Below are 13,834 nucleotides of genomic sequence, written 5' to 3' on the forward strand. Positions count from 1 at the left end.
AACAAAAGTACTTCTTTTTAAAAACGATGAGTTGTACTTACCGTGTACGCTCTGGACGGTCCAGTTGCAAGCAGAAAATAAAAATATTTCTCTTGTTAGTCGTATGTTACCATCCGCTGTGTCTTTGTCAACATCGCCGCCATTTTCCTACTTCCTGCTGCGAGCCACGCCCACGGATTTAAATTTGGGCGGAAGCTCTTTCCATTGGCGTCGTTTTCGCGTATAGCAAATCCGATTGGTTGGGAAGGGGGCACGGTTATGCAGCCGAGGAGTCCTGTGATCGGTGGGATGTAAAGTAGGCGTCGACGTCACGTCCGCGTCACGTGACCACGACGTGGCAGACGTCAAATAGCAACCGCTGTTTTGTTTAGTAGACTTACAGTTGTTATGCATTGACATAATGGCGCACACACCAAATAGATTTAAATAAATTAAATAATTCTTCTGCCCACTCTCTTTTAAACAAGTTAACTCTCCCCGCGGATTTGAATTCCGGCGAAAGTTACGCCCATCGACGTCACGTATGTCACGTGACCACGACGTGGCAGATGTCATATAGCAACCGCTGTTTTGTTTAGTAGATTTACAGTTGTTATGCATTGGCATAATGGTGTGCACTCAAAATAGATTTAAATAAATTAAATATTTCTTCTGCCTACTCCCTTTTAAACAAGTTAACTCTGCCCACGTCCATTGACGTCTTGTCTGCGTCACGTGACCACGACGTAGCGACGTCATATAGTAACCGCTGTTTTGACCAGTAGACTTAGTTATTATGCGTTGACATAATGGCGCACTGGTTAGCATGGCCACCTCTTAAGCATGATGATGCGGGTTCGACGCCTGATCAATGTTAGCATGGAGTGAGCTGAAGTGCATGGCGCTGAAGATTTGAATCTTTGAAATGCGCTGAGGTCTGACATATCAGGCAGAATGGTTTGCCATCACGTTCAACAAAAAATAGAAACTTTCCCACTCTGATTAAAACGTCCTGTGTTCATCTACGTATTTTCGTTTTGCTGTGCATCTTTTCCCTGCCATTTCGAGAGCCCAATTGACACTCATAGTTTAAAGAAATGTGTTTGCCCATCCTACTTTGTGGAATTTCACCACATGCGCTTTTGACCAAAATACCAAATTGAACTCAAGTGAAGCCAACACGCACAACCCCCCCCCCCCACACACACACACACACACACACACACAAATGTTGATATGAACATAAAAGAGCCGCATGCGGTTCGGGAGTTGCGGCTTGGCCAAACCTGTACTATACAACTTTATTTGTATAAAATTTTCACAACAGCTGTCACACAAACAAAGCGGGAAAAACCGAAGACGTGCGTGTTCCGCCCACGCTGGATTTATTTGCACCTTTGAAAAGACACCGTATTGCCGCAGATGTGGCAAAGAGTACTTTTGGGCATCTGAGACGGAAGGATGTCCAAAGCATCACGTCACCTGCTCTGGTAGGCATGGTGGTGGGACGTTGAGGTCAACCGCTTTGGGGTTGGCTGACTCTTTGATCGCAGGATGCCACACACTTGAAGACAGAAGCAGAAAAGCAGAGCTAAATGCAAAATGTACTCACCGGTGACTCCAATTTTTTTCCCCCCTGAAGAAACAGCTGGACGGGTGGCCCCGGCTGGCCAGTGGGACTCTTGTTATTCTGACCCTTTTTAGTGCGCGTTTGGGGCAACAACCGTTTTTTGTGGCGCTCTCTTCTGGTTCAAAAGTGCCCTGCATGTGAATTTGCTTTTCCTGCCTTCTGATTGGATGAGCGCCGGTGTGACGCGGTGCCTCTGTCACCGTGGCGGGGGGTATACGTTGGCATCGGAGCGTCTGCCAACGTCTGAGACCGGCTGGCAGTGTATCGGAGGTGTCGAGTGCGGTGCCGCTGGAGCTCACTCACCAGCTGGTGTTAGGGCCACAGAATGAAGGCCAAGGAGAAGAATAGAAAGAGAAACAGAAACTTCTCCTCCAATTGTTTGATTTGTCTCTTCTGAGCTTCGATGAATTCTTTCAGCTCTTTGTTCCTCTAGGACGGACAAATGGAAAGTGGCATTCAAAAGCCAGTAAGCGTGCAAGTAAGTGCCGGGCTGGCTTTGGGCCCTTACCTGTTGCGCGCTGTGCAGCAGATCCATTCTCTCTTGGAGGATGCAAGCGTCGCGCTCCCTCAACTCGCACATCAGGGCTCGCTTCCATTGGTCCACGGCGCTCCTAAGCTCTTCTCTCTGATCCGCCGTCAGCACGTCATTCACGCCAGCGTGGCTGGCTTTTTCGCCGTCCGTGGCGGGGCAGTCCCGCTGCGGTAGCGCCTCGTACAACATGGCCTCCAGCTCCAGGATCCTCTGGGCCGCAATCCTCGTCCATCAGTGGTCCGGCGGGAGATTTGAGGGCGGCTTACCTTATGAGCCTGGTCCATGGAACACTTCCTGAAGTCCAACTCTTCATCCAGGTAGCCCTTCTGCTTGCAGAACATATCCTAGCACAGCTCAAGGTCAGAATTGTTGGGGCACATTGCCGGAGTTCCCCTTGGCTGATGTCGCGTGTCTGTCTACCTTCTCACTTTCAATGTCCAACATCTTCTGTTGAAGTGCTGACTTGGTCACTTTGATGTATTCTAACCACTGAGGAAAGGCTGCTGTCACATAAGCAGAATGCGAGAGCGTGCGTGGACGTGCGCGTTACCTTCTCGGCTAGGGTGAGAAGGGTCCTGGCGTGAATCACGACCACCTGCTCCTCGTTGGTGAGATTCTGCAAGAGCCCAAAGGCACAGCGTCAACAAGCTTCTTTCAGCGCAAAGCCTTCCAAAAGTCACATTTGAGCCGCCGAGTCTCGTGGAGTGCGAACATAAGGAGTTCGACATACACTTACGGCGTTATAGCCCAGGATGTCCAGCTTCTTCATCAGATCACTGATGACGATGTCCGGGGGAAAGGCGCAAGGAGCAATGTAAGGTGTTCTGGGACCTCGGGTTAAGGTTAGGGTTGCGAGGGACGCCTTACGTACGCTCACGCCCTCGGCCTCGCAGTAGATCTGCAAAGGGCTGAGGCCGTCTGGGAAACGGACTTGCAGAAACTTCAAGACGGGGGAGCGCCACTCCCTCTCCTGAAAGGCAGAGGCATGCATCCGTCCGTCCGTCCGTCCGTCCGTCCGTCACATCTCTGGCCTCAACACGCTTGTGCGAGTCTTCCCACCTCCAGCTCCAGGATGCGGAACTCAAGCAGTTCGTTTTGGTCTCGGATATCCTGGATGTGCTCTTTCAGACGCGCTTCTTCCGCCTCCATCCGCCTGACCTGAAAAGACAGTCAGACCTCATCTGCGGGGCTTCCCGACAGGTGTGACGCCAAGCGACTCCGCCCAGCGCCTTTCTTTCCGTCACCTTTTCGGCCAACTGCTGATTGCTCTGACGCAGCAGCTGCTTCTCCTCCACCCACTTGACATTCTAGAAGAGACAAACGCGTGGACAGCTTTGGAATGTTGTGTCATTTTCATCCACAAATTCTTTGGTTGACTGGAAAATGACATTTGCTTTTCTCCGCATTTTCCCAGCCACGTTCGGGGGGGGGGGGGGGGGGGGGGTGGTCCAGTAATGCCAGACGGATGAGTGACTGAAGAATGTAGCTATTTTGTCTGAGAAAAAGGTGTGCTCATTGATGAGCTTACCTGTCCTTGTTGCTTCAGCGCTGACTCCAGATCTGCTACTCTGCTTTGATAGTGACCCATTTCTACCATCAGCTTTTCTCTGGTCTGAAAGGAGGAGGAGGGAGGCTCCTCCTCCTCCTTTCAGACCAGAGAACACCCGAGGCTGGGTGAGAACGGGGAGGCTGCGACCCGGCCGGGGGTTGCGGGAAGGGGCGCCACCTTGATCTCCTTCTCGGCGTCGTAGTCCCCTTTCGCTGGTCTGGGCTAGCAGAGCGTAGGCTCGTTGCAGCGCTTGATATTCTTGCGTCAGCTGGCGGTAGCGAAGCTCCGCCTCTTCATGCACACACCAATGCAACACAGCACTAGTACCAGAATCAGTCAGACCGGCGACAAAGCACCCGCGACGCAAAGACGAGTCCGATTCCAGGCTGAAGAGGAATGTTTGGTGTCAATACGCTGGCAGAAATGGCGGGCTACCTCTTCGGGTTCCGTGTCGGGGGTTCTGTCGGTGTGAAAAGACAAGGACGATCCGTCCGAGTCCACCAACACGTCTTCGTCGTAGCCGTAAAATGTTTCGATGACCTGCGGGCGCGGAAGCAAACATCTCTCTGAACAAACTGAAGCGACACCTCACGATGAATCGACGAGAAGAACGATAGCGAGAAAAAGGCCATTTCATCTTGCGCAACACCAAGCAGCCGCAAACAAACAGACTCACCTTGCAGGACCTCACGCTTTGTTCCTCCTCAGAGATTCTCGACGTCGGTATCGTAGCAGCAAATCTCTCTCCTGTCGACACAAATAATCCGCCTTTGAGATTCTTTGGATGCAAAGGGAACGAACGGCTCCGGCGCAGAAACAAACGCGACTCACAATGACATTTCTGACATGAGCTCCTGTCTCCAGAGCCTGAAAAACACGTCACCGGCGATGATTGGAGGGACGCTCGTCTTTTCCAAAAGTGACAACTACAGGGTGTGTCAGGGTTTTCCAGATTATCTTTATCGTATCATTGTGTTGCTTTGACTTTGACTGCGACCTGTAATAAATAATATTATTTATCCCTTATTTATCCCTATCGCTTATCCCTTCCTACACAAAGTCGTAAAACACCCCTTGCTATGTTTTGACTAGAGGTCAAGGGCTTCCTCTATTCAATCCACTCTTACACCCACCCTGTTTCTCTTAATTAAAATGCTCGTGCAGGAGCCGAGAGTCAGACTTCATTCGTACAACGGATGGACTCTCCACCTGCAGGTGTCCAAAAGAACTTACTTGTCTCCCGTGTGGTTCTTGCAAAATAAGTTGGAGCGAGCGCAACTCTAACAGGGTGCATTTTGCCACTAGCTGCCTACGGACAATGACGTCGCGCTCGCGGCTCATGGTTGACGGGCTGAGCAGCCGGGCAAGTCCGTCGTTTTCAGCGCACAGCGAGTGGCAAAGGCGCTGACAAAACGGGAGCTTTGAGCTGCTGAAAACGGCAAAACAAGTCTAAAGCGTGTTCAAACGCGTGCGCACAATGCTCCTGCTTGAAAGGTCGGAATTTAAGGGGCCAATTTTTTGGATGGCGGCCGCCGGCCAAGCTTTGGACGGAAAAGGTTTCCTGGCGACAGCGAGCGAGCGCGGCGCTGCCGTACGTGCACCGAGTCGCCTGCCTGAAGACCTTGGACAAGTCGTCGATGATGTGCCGCTGCTCCACAACTTGAAGGAACTCCATTTCACCGTCCTGCTGGCCGCAACCGCGGTCCAGGTCATTGAGCGAACTAGGCCTTCTCTGTGGAACACAAATGCAGTGGACTCTGTTGGCACGCCGCCGTTGTCCGCGTCGACTTACCAAGCTTGCCATCTCCTCGTTCTCCTGGGTGACAAAGCGCACTTTGTTTTCAAGGCGACACAGCACCAGCGAGAGTTCTTCATTCTTCCTGCTCAGGCGTTTGTTTTTGTACAGGAGTGGCAGAAACTGGCTTTCTGTTTCTCTCAGTCGCTTTAGCTGCAAGCATGAAGTGCGGGATGTGAAAGACGCACAACACGCGGGCCAGAACGTATCCATTCCTTTTGCATCGGTTTGAACGGAATCGTGGCTTTGGCTCCCAATAAAAGACATCTACCAGGCAACCGACTCGCCGCGCCGCTCAACTAATAAGCAAGCGCAATGGGTGCCTCGCTGGATGGCGCGCATCAAACGTAGCGCAAACCTTCAAGCGTGCCGTCAATAAATTACCAGTTCATTGCGCTCTTCAGAAAGCAGGGCGTTTCGATCCTCCAGTTTCCTGATGACTGCGCTGAGCTCAGCGATTTTCAGATGAAACCGTCGCGTGTCCCGATCCTCCTGAGACTGAAAACGCCCCGCAACACACACACACAAGCACTCGTTCAAAGTTCAAAACTGTTTTTGTGCTACCTTCCTCCAGCAACGAACTAAGTCATGCGTACTGCAAGTGTGTGATGAGGTGGCTTACGCAATGAAGAGGATTGCTAGTAGCGGCGTTGACCCCACTTCCAGGGTAGTTTAGGCCCGCCCTTTGGGAATCCCTCAGGGCAGCGATCTGCTGCTCGGCAGCCTGAGTCTGCAGCTGAAGGCGGTGGACGTGGCCGGCCCCAGGGCTTCATCCAAAACACTAACCGCTCTGTCTTTCAGCTTGATCTCATCCGTCTGGATGTACAAACGGGGAGCGCTCAGGCAGGCGGGCAAACTCATTTGCCAGAATTGTGACAAAAACAAAGAGAGCAACCGGCCAATTTTTTTCTTGAATCGACTAGAACACCTTTGCTGTGACAAAAGCGAAGCGAGCAACCGGACATTTTCTTCTTGTGAAATAGAATAGAATAGAATGCCTTAGGTGTCATTGCACTGCAGGTATACAACGAAATTGGGAACATAGCCACGCACCGCGCATCTGATCAGTCCTACCAGTCGGCGGATCTCCCTCTCGCAGTCTCTCTTGGTTCGGCTCAGCTCCTCCCGATGCTGGTGATGAGCCGATCGGAGCTCGGCCGCTCGGGACTGCCAGGCCTGCTGGGCCGCTGCCAGGGCTTCTTCCGCGCTCCTGGTGGAGGCGACACCGCTCGGTCTCCCGACACCGCCGCGTCTCCTCCACCTCCGCCAGCAAAGCGCCCCCCCTCCTCACCTGAGCAGACATTGCGCCACACCGGGCCGTTGAGACCGCAACGGAGCGCCGCGACGCTTACTGGGGACAAGCTACACAATACGGTAGCGGCCGCATCGAAGCCCGACGTGGCGTGCGGATAGTCAGACACGGATAGAGCGGATCACCTTGTCCATGGAGCCGTCCCTCAGGCTGAGGACCAAGGCATTCAGTCGCTGGATCTCTCCATCTTTGATTTTGATCACTCTCATCAGCTCCATTTCATGCTGCCGCAGTAATGTCTCCCTGGTAATGGCTAACTCTTTCTGCTTCTCCTCATGGAGTTTGCTTTTGAGTTCCGTCATGGCGGCGGTGGCACGGTGGTGCTCCGCCCGCAGGTCCTGACTTCTCTCTCTCTCCAGACAGCTGACCTGACATGACTTAGACTTAGACAAACTTTATTGTCATCTTGTCTGCACATGGTGCATACAAAACGAAATTCCGTTGCATACGTCTTACAACAAAGTAGTGATATTGCAGTTGAATAGAAGTAACATATCCTATGAAAATATATATATATACATATATACTATATATATATATATATATATATATATATATATATATATATTAAAAATAAGTATAAAGTGCAGCAGTGATAATTATGCAATAGTGCAAGTAGGCAAAACAGTATTCAAGAGTGTGCAGAGGAATGCTAAACCATGTATTAAACTTCTATTTAAAGGGTTTATACAAGTTCAGTAAAGTTGGTAGTGCGAGATAGTGCAAGATAGAGGTCCGTAGTGTCATAAAGTACAGTTCTGTGAATGTGTGATGCAGAGTTCAGTTTAGAGCTCAACAGTTCTAGTGTTCAACAGTCTGATGACAGCAGGGAAAAAGCTGTTGCAGAACCTGGTGGACCTGCAGCGGATGCTGCAAACCTCTTCCCAGAGGGCAGCAGGGAGAACAGTCCATGGTGGGGGTGTGATGGGTCATTGATGATGTTACGGGCACGGGACATGCAGCGCTGAGATGAAATGTCCTGAATGGAGGGAAGAGGAGCCCCTATGATCCTCTCTGCTGTCCTCACCACTCTCCTCACGTTCTTCCAATCGGAGGCGGTGCAGCCTCCACACCACACAGAGAGACAGCTTGTCAGAATGCTCTCTATGGTGCTCCTGTAGAACGTCCTCATGATGGGTGGGGGCAGGTGGGCTCTCCTCATCCTCCGCAGGAAGTACAAGCGCTTCTGTGCCCTCTTGACCAGTGCCGTAGTGTTCATAGTCCAGGTGAGGTCTTCTGTGATGTGGACCCCCAGGAATTTGGTGGTGCTGACCACCTCCACAGCTGAGCTGTTGATGATCAGTGGAGCGTGGTGAGGCTGTTTTTTCCTGAAGTCGACGATGATCTCCTTCATCTTCTCCTCATTCAGGATCAGGCTGTTTTCTCTGCACCAGCCCACCAGCTGCTCCACCTCCTCTCTGTAGTCCAGGTCGTTGTTGTCTCTGATGAGCCCCACCACCGTTGTGTCGTCTGCTGACTTCACGATGTGATTGGTGGTGAACCTGAGGACGCAGTCGTGTGTCATCAGGGTGCACAGCAGGGGGCTCAGGACGCAGCCCTGAAGGGAGCCTGTGCTGAGGGTGATGACATCAGAGGTGTTCTGTCCGACCCGGACTGACTGAGGTCTGTTGGTGAGGAAGTCTAGCAGCCAGTTGCGAAGGGGGGTGTTGAAGCCCAGGTGTTCCAATTTTCCTACCAGATGCTGTGGGATGATGGTGTTAAACGCTGAGCTGAAGTCCAGGAACAGCCTCCGCACATGGGTGTTCTTCTCCTCCAGGTGAGCCAGGCTCAGGTGAAGAACGGAGGAGATGGCGTCCTGAGTGGAGCGGTTTTGCCGGTCGGCAAACTGGAACGGGTCAAATAATAGGGGGAGTCTGGAAACGATGTGACCTTTAAGCAGCCTTTCGAAGCACTTCATCATAACCGGAGTCAGTGCAACAGGCCGGTAATCATTAAATGAGGTGATTTGAGGTTTCTTCGGCACCGGAATGATGGAGGCAGTCTTAAAGCACGCCGGCACTGTGGCTTGGCCCAGCGAGGTGTTAAAAATGTCTGTGATGACCCCAGCCAGATGACTTGCACATTCCCTGAACACACGCCCAGGAATGTTGTCGGGGCCAGGGGCCTTACAGGGGTTGACTCTCCTCAGGGTCTTCAACACATCGGCGGAGTCAAGGCAGAGTACCTCCTCTTCCTGATGGGGGACAGTTTTAACTGCTGGAGTGCCGTTTAGTGCCTCGAACCTCCCAAAGAAGTTATTTAGACCATTTAGAAAGTCAGCATCAACTACACCCACCGGGGGGGGGGGAGGGTGAGTTGTAGTCTGTAATCGCCCGTATGCCTTGCCACATACTCCTGATGTTTTTGACGTCGTGGAAACGATCCTGAAATTTTCGACTGCGGTCTCGCTTCGCTATCCTGATGGCACGGTTCAAGTTGGCTCTCGCTGTCCTCAGTGTCTCCTTGTCGCCAGACTTGAAGGCAGAGTTCCGCGCTCGTAGCGTTTGACGTACCTCCTCAGTCATCCAGGGTCGTTGGTTGCCCCGGGTGATGACATTCTTAGTGGTGCTGACGTCCTCGGTGCATTTGTTGATGTAGGCTGACACAGTCATGGCACACGCATGTCTAATCTACATCGGGAAAACTGGGAGGGAGGGAGGCAGGCAGGGAGGCAGGCAGGGAGGCAGGCAGGGAGGCAGGCAGTGTCTGTCTGTTGAGGTTTTCACCTTGTTCTTCTCCTGCTGAAGTTCTAACTGGACGTCCATCAGTTTGGTTCTCAGCTCGTCATTGGCGGCCTGAAGGGCGTCCGTTCGCTCCGCCTTGGCCCGCCCTGCCGGAGCTCGTTTGGACATCTCTTACTCGAGTCTCGCCCGGTCGTCAGTCAGAGATCACAACATTTGTACCTGGAGAGCACAAACGCAGCGCTGTTTTCCACTGGCTTCGAACTCAACTTCAATCGGTACCGTAACTTACAACATCATAAACATAGAACTAGCTTGACTTATTCATTGAATAAATGCATTTGGTTCTTCAAAACTGCATCACGCAACATAGCGTGACCGAGACGGCCGTTATCCACCTGCGTGAAGTTATTTGGTGAAATGAATGAGATGTTTAAGACACCATCGTTCTGTCTCTATGTAGATGAAGGTAAATAATCGATTGCTGAAGGTCCAAAGGTGTTGTGATAAACAAATAAACATATTAGTGATTAGTGACATATTTGTGATAAACATATTAGGCAGGATAATCACATATGTTAACGTGACTGCCCACACTGTATTTATTTATGGTTATTTGTTAAATCGAGTACTGTTAGACATGAAATAGGAAGTGTTTAACATAAATGGAAGACGAAAGGGGTACTCACCATTGTAGCTCCTGCTGGTCAATGATACGAGCCTCTTCTTGCAGTGGAAAACATACAGCCAACAAACACCGTGGAACCTAAAGGAATGAAATTAAACATTAACATTTAGCCTCAACCAACATTCACAGATACAACGCAACGCAAACTACACAAACGTAAATCTTTTTAAACACAATGAGTTGTACTTACCGTGTACGCTCTAGACGGTCCACTTGCAAGCGGAAAATAAAGATATTTCTGTTGATAATCGTCGTGTTTGTATCCGGTGTCTCGCTCAAGGCCATTGCGCCCACAGATTTGAATTTTGGCGAGAGTTCAGCCTATTGACGTCATTTCCGCGGTGTAATACCCGCATATCTGAAACGGCAAAGTTAAGAGTAGAGTTAAATAAAGTTTTTAGTCAACGCAATAATTTACAACCGTTGACCAGTCGAAATAATCGTCGAAATTTGGCGTCTGTGGCTGGAAGCAGACGCCGAGTTCGACATTCCTCCCAAACGCCACACTCCCTCGCTTTTCAGGGCTAAAAAAAAACAGTTGTAATTACCTTGTACGCTCTAGACGGTCAAGTTGCAAGCTGAAAACAAAAATATTTGCCTTGTTAGTCATCGTGTTACTAACAGCTGTGTCTTGTTTGCCAGAACTGCCGCTTTCCTACTTCCTGTTGCAAGCCACGCCCACGGATTATAATTTTGCCGTGAGTTCCGCCTATTGACGTCATGTCCGCGTCACATGACTGCGACGTAATATTATCTAAAACTGTTTGTGCGGTATTGTGTTGTTCTGTGCGGTATTGTGTTATTCTGTGCGGCGTCGTGTTGTTCTGTGCGGCGTCGTGTTGTTCAGTGCGACGTCGTGTTGTTCAGTGCGGCATGGTGTTGTTCAGTGCGGCATGGTGTTGTTCAGTGCGGCATGGTGTTGTTCAGTGCGGCATAATGTTGTTCAGTGCGGCATAATGTTGTTCAGTGCGGCATGGTGTTGTTCAGTGCGGCATGGTGTTGTTCAGTGCGGCATGGTGTTGTTCAGTGCGGCATAATGTTGTTCAGTGCGCCATAATGTTGTTCAGTGCGGCATGGTGTTGTTCAGTGCGGGATGGTGTTGTTCAGTGCAGGATGGTGTTGTTCAGTGCGGCACGGTGTTGTTCAATGCGGCATGGTGTTGTTCAGTGCGGGATGGTGTTGTTCAGTGCGGCATGGTGTTGTTCAGTGCGGCATAATGTTGTTCAGTGCGGCATGGTGTTGTTCAGTGCGGCATGGTGTTGTTCAGTGCGGCATGGTGTTGTTCAGTGCGGAATGGTGTTGTTCAGTGCGGCATGGTGTTGTTCAGTCCGGGATGGTGTTGTTCAATGCGGGATCGTGTTGTTCAGTGCGGGGTGGTGTTGTTCAGTGCGGGATGGTGTTGTTCAGTGCGGCATGGTGTTGTTCAATGCGGCATGGTGTTGTTCAGTGCGGGATGGTGTTGTTCATTGCGGCATGGTGTTGTTCAGTGCGGCATGGTGTTGTTCAGTGCGGCATGGTGTTGTTCAGTGCGGCATGGTGTTGTTCAGTGCGGCATAATGTTGTTCAGTGCGGCATGGTGTTGTTCAGTGTGGAAAGGTGTTGTTCAGTGCAGGATGGTGTTGTTCAGTGCGGCATGGTGTTGTTCAATGCAGGATCGTGTTGTTCAGTGCAGCATAATGTTGTTCAGTGCAGCATGGTGTTGTTCAGTGCGGCATGGTGTTGTTCAATGCGGCATGGTGTTGTTCACTGCGGGATGGTGTTGTTCAATGCGGGATCGTGTTGTTCAGTGCGGCATAATGTTGTTCAGTGCAGCATGGTGTTGTTCAGTGCGGCATGGTGTTGTTCAGTGCGACATAATGTTGTTTAGTGCGGCATAATGTTGTTCAGTGCGGCATATTGTTGTTCATTGCGGCATGGTGTTGTTCAGTGCGGCATGGTGTTGTTCAGTGCGGCATGGTGTTGTTCAGTGCAGGATGGTGTTGTTCAGTGCGGCATGGTCTTGTTCAATGCGGCATGGTGTTGTTCAGTGCGGGATGGTGTTGTTCAGTGCAGGATGGTGTTGTTCAGTGCGGCATGGTGTTGTTCAGTGCGGAATGGTGTTGTTCAGTGCGGCATGGTGTTGTTCAGTGCGGCATGGTGTTGTTCAGTGCAGGATGGTGTTGTTCAATGCGGGATCGTGTTGTTCAGTGCGGCATGGTGTTGTTCAGTGCGGCATGGTGTTGTTCAGTGCGGCATGGTGTTGTTCAGTGCGGCATGGTGTTGTTCAGTGCGGCATGGTGTTGTTCAGTGCGGCATGGTGTTGTCCAGTGCGGCATAATGTTGTCCAGTGCGCCATAATGTTGTTCAGTGCGGCATGGTGTTGTTTAGTGCGGGATGGTGTTGTTCAGTGCAGGATGGTGTTGTTCAGTGCGGCATGGTGTTGTTCAATGCGGCATGGTGTTGTTCAGTGCGGGATGGTGTTGTTCAGTGCGGCATGGTGTTGTTCAGTGCGGCATAATGTTGTTCAGTGCGGCATGGTGTTGTTCAGTGCGGCATGGTGTTGTTCAGTGCGGCATGGTGTTGTTCAGTGCGGCATGGTGTTGTTCAGTGCGGAATGGTGTTGTTCAGTGCGGCATGGTGTTGTTCAGTGCGGGATGGTGTTGTTCAATGCGGGATCGTGTTGTTCATTGCGGGGTGGTGTTGTTCAGTGCAGGATGGTGTTGTTCAGTGCAGGATGGTGTTGTTCAGTGCGGCATGGTGTTGTTCAATGCAGGATCGTGTTGTTCAGTGCAGCATAATGTTGTTCAGTGCAGCATGGTGTTGTTCAGTGCGGCATGGTGTTGTTCAATGCGGCATGGTGTTGTTCAGTGCGGGATGGTGTTGTTCAGTGCGGCATGGTGTTGTTCAGTGCGGCATAATGTTGTTCAGTGCGGCATGGTGTTGTTCAGTGCAGGATGGTGTTGTTCAGTGCGGCATGGTGTTGTTCAATGCAGGATCGTGTTGTTCAGTGCAGCATAATGTTGTTCAGTGCAGCATGGTGTTGTTCAGTGCGGCATGGTGTTGTTCAATGCGGCATGGTGTTGTTCACTGCGGGATGGTGTTGTTCAATGCGGGATCGTGTTGTTCAGTGCGGCATAATGTTGTTCAGTGCAGCATGGTGTTGTTCAGTGCGGCATGGTGTTGTTCAGTGCGACATAATGTTGTTTAGTGCGGCATAATGTTGTTCAGTGCGGCATAATGTTGTTCAGTGCGGCATAATGTTGTTCAGTGCGGCATGGTGTTGTTCAGTGCGGCATGGTGTTGTTCAGTGCGGCATGGTGTTGTTCAGTGCGGCATGGTGTTGTTCAGTGCAGGATGGTGTTGTTCAGTGCGGCATGGTGTTGTTTAATGCGGCATGGTGTTGTTCAGTGCGGGATGGTGTTGTTCAGTGCAGGATGGTGTCGTTCAGTGCGGAATGGTGTTGTTCAGTGCGGAATGGTGTTGTTCAGTGCGGCATGGTGTTGTTCAGTGCGGCATGGTGTTGTTCAGTGCAGGATGGTGTTGTTCAATGCGGGATCGTGTTGTTCAGTGCGGCATGGTGTTGTTCAGTGCGGCATGGTGTTGTTCAGTGCGGCATGGTGTTGTTCAGTGCGGCATGGTGTTGTTCAGTGCGGCATGGTGTTGTTCAGTGCGGCATGGTGTTGTTCAGT

At 51.0% G+C, this 13,834-nt stretch overlaps 1 protein-coding gene and 1 long non-coding RNA gene across 5 annotated transcripts; both read right to left on the bottom strand.

Annotated features, from left to right (window-relative positions):
• Positions 1 to 2,940: 2,940 nt before the first annotated feature.
• Positions 2,941 to 9,693, bottom strand: LOC148378391 (janus kinase and microtubule-interacting protein 3-like). 4 transcript variants are annotated; one of them, XM_088367932.1, is made up of 3 exons: positions 9,524 to 9,693; positions 3,386 to 3,448; positions 2,941 to 3,299 (listed from the first exon to the last, which is right to left on the bottom strand). In XM_088367932.1, the coding sequence occupies exons 1-3, from the start codon at positions 9,647 to 9,649 to the stop codon at positions 3,174 to 3,176; spliced, it is 315 nt and encodes a 104-aa protein (XP_088224058.1). In that variant the 5' UTR covers positions 9,650 to 9,693; the 3' UTR covers positions 2,941 to 3,173. The 4 variants fall into 4 exon arrangements, 1 of the variants encoding a protein (XP_088224058.1); XR_015855928.1 differs by lacking the exons at positions 2,941 to 3,299; positions 3,386 to 3,448 and adding an exon at positions 6,566 to 6,737; XR_015855927.1 differs by lacking the exons at positions 2,941 to 3,299; positions 3,386 to 3,448 and adding an exon at positions 8,629 to 9,396.
• Positions 3,578 to 4,433, bottom strand: LOC148378392 (uncharacterized). Its single transcript, XR_015855912.1, has 3 exons — positions 4,367 to 4,433; positions 4,126 to 4,230; positions 3,578 to 3,981 (listed from the first exon to the last, which is right to left on the bottom strand). It is a non-coding gene; the product is annotated as an uncharacterized LOC148378392 (long non-coding RNA).
• Positions 9,694 to 13,834: the final 4,141 nt, after the last annotated feature.

This window comes from Syngnathus floridae, unplaced genomic scaffold, assembly GCF_059516105.1.
Source record: "Syngnathus floridae isolate MCC-2025c unplaced genomic scaffold, RoL_Sflo_1.0 HiC_scaffold_47, whole genome shotgun sequence".
Classification (NCBI taxonomy): domain Eukaryota; kingdom Metazoa; phylum Chordata; class Actinopteri; order Syngnathiformes; family Syngnathidae; genus Syngnathus; species Syngnathus floridae.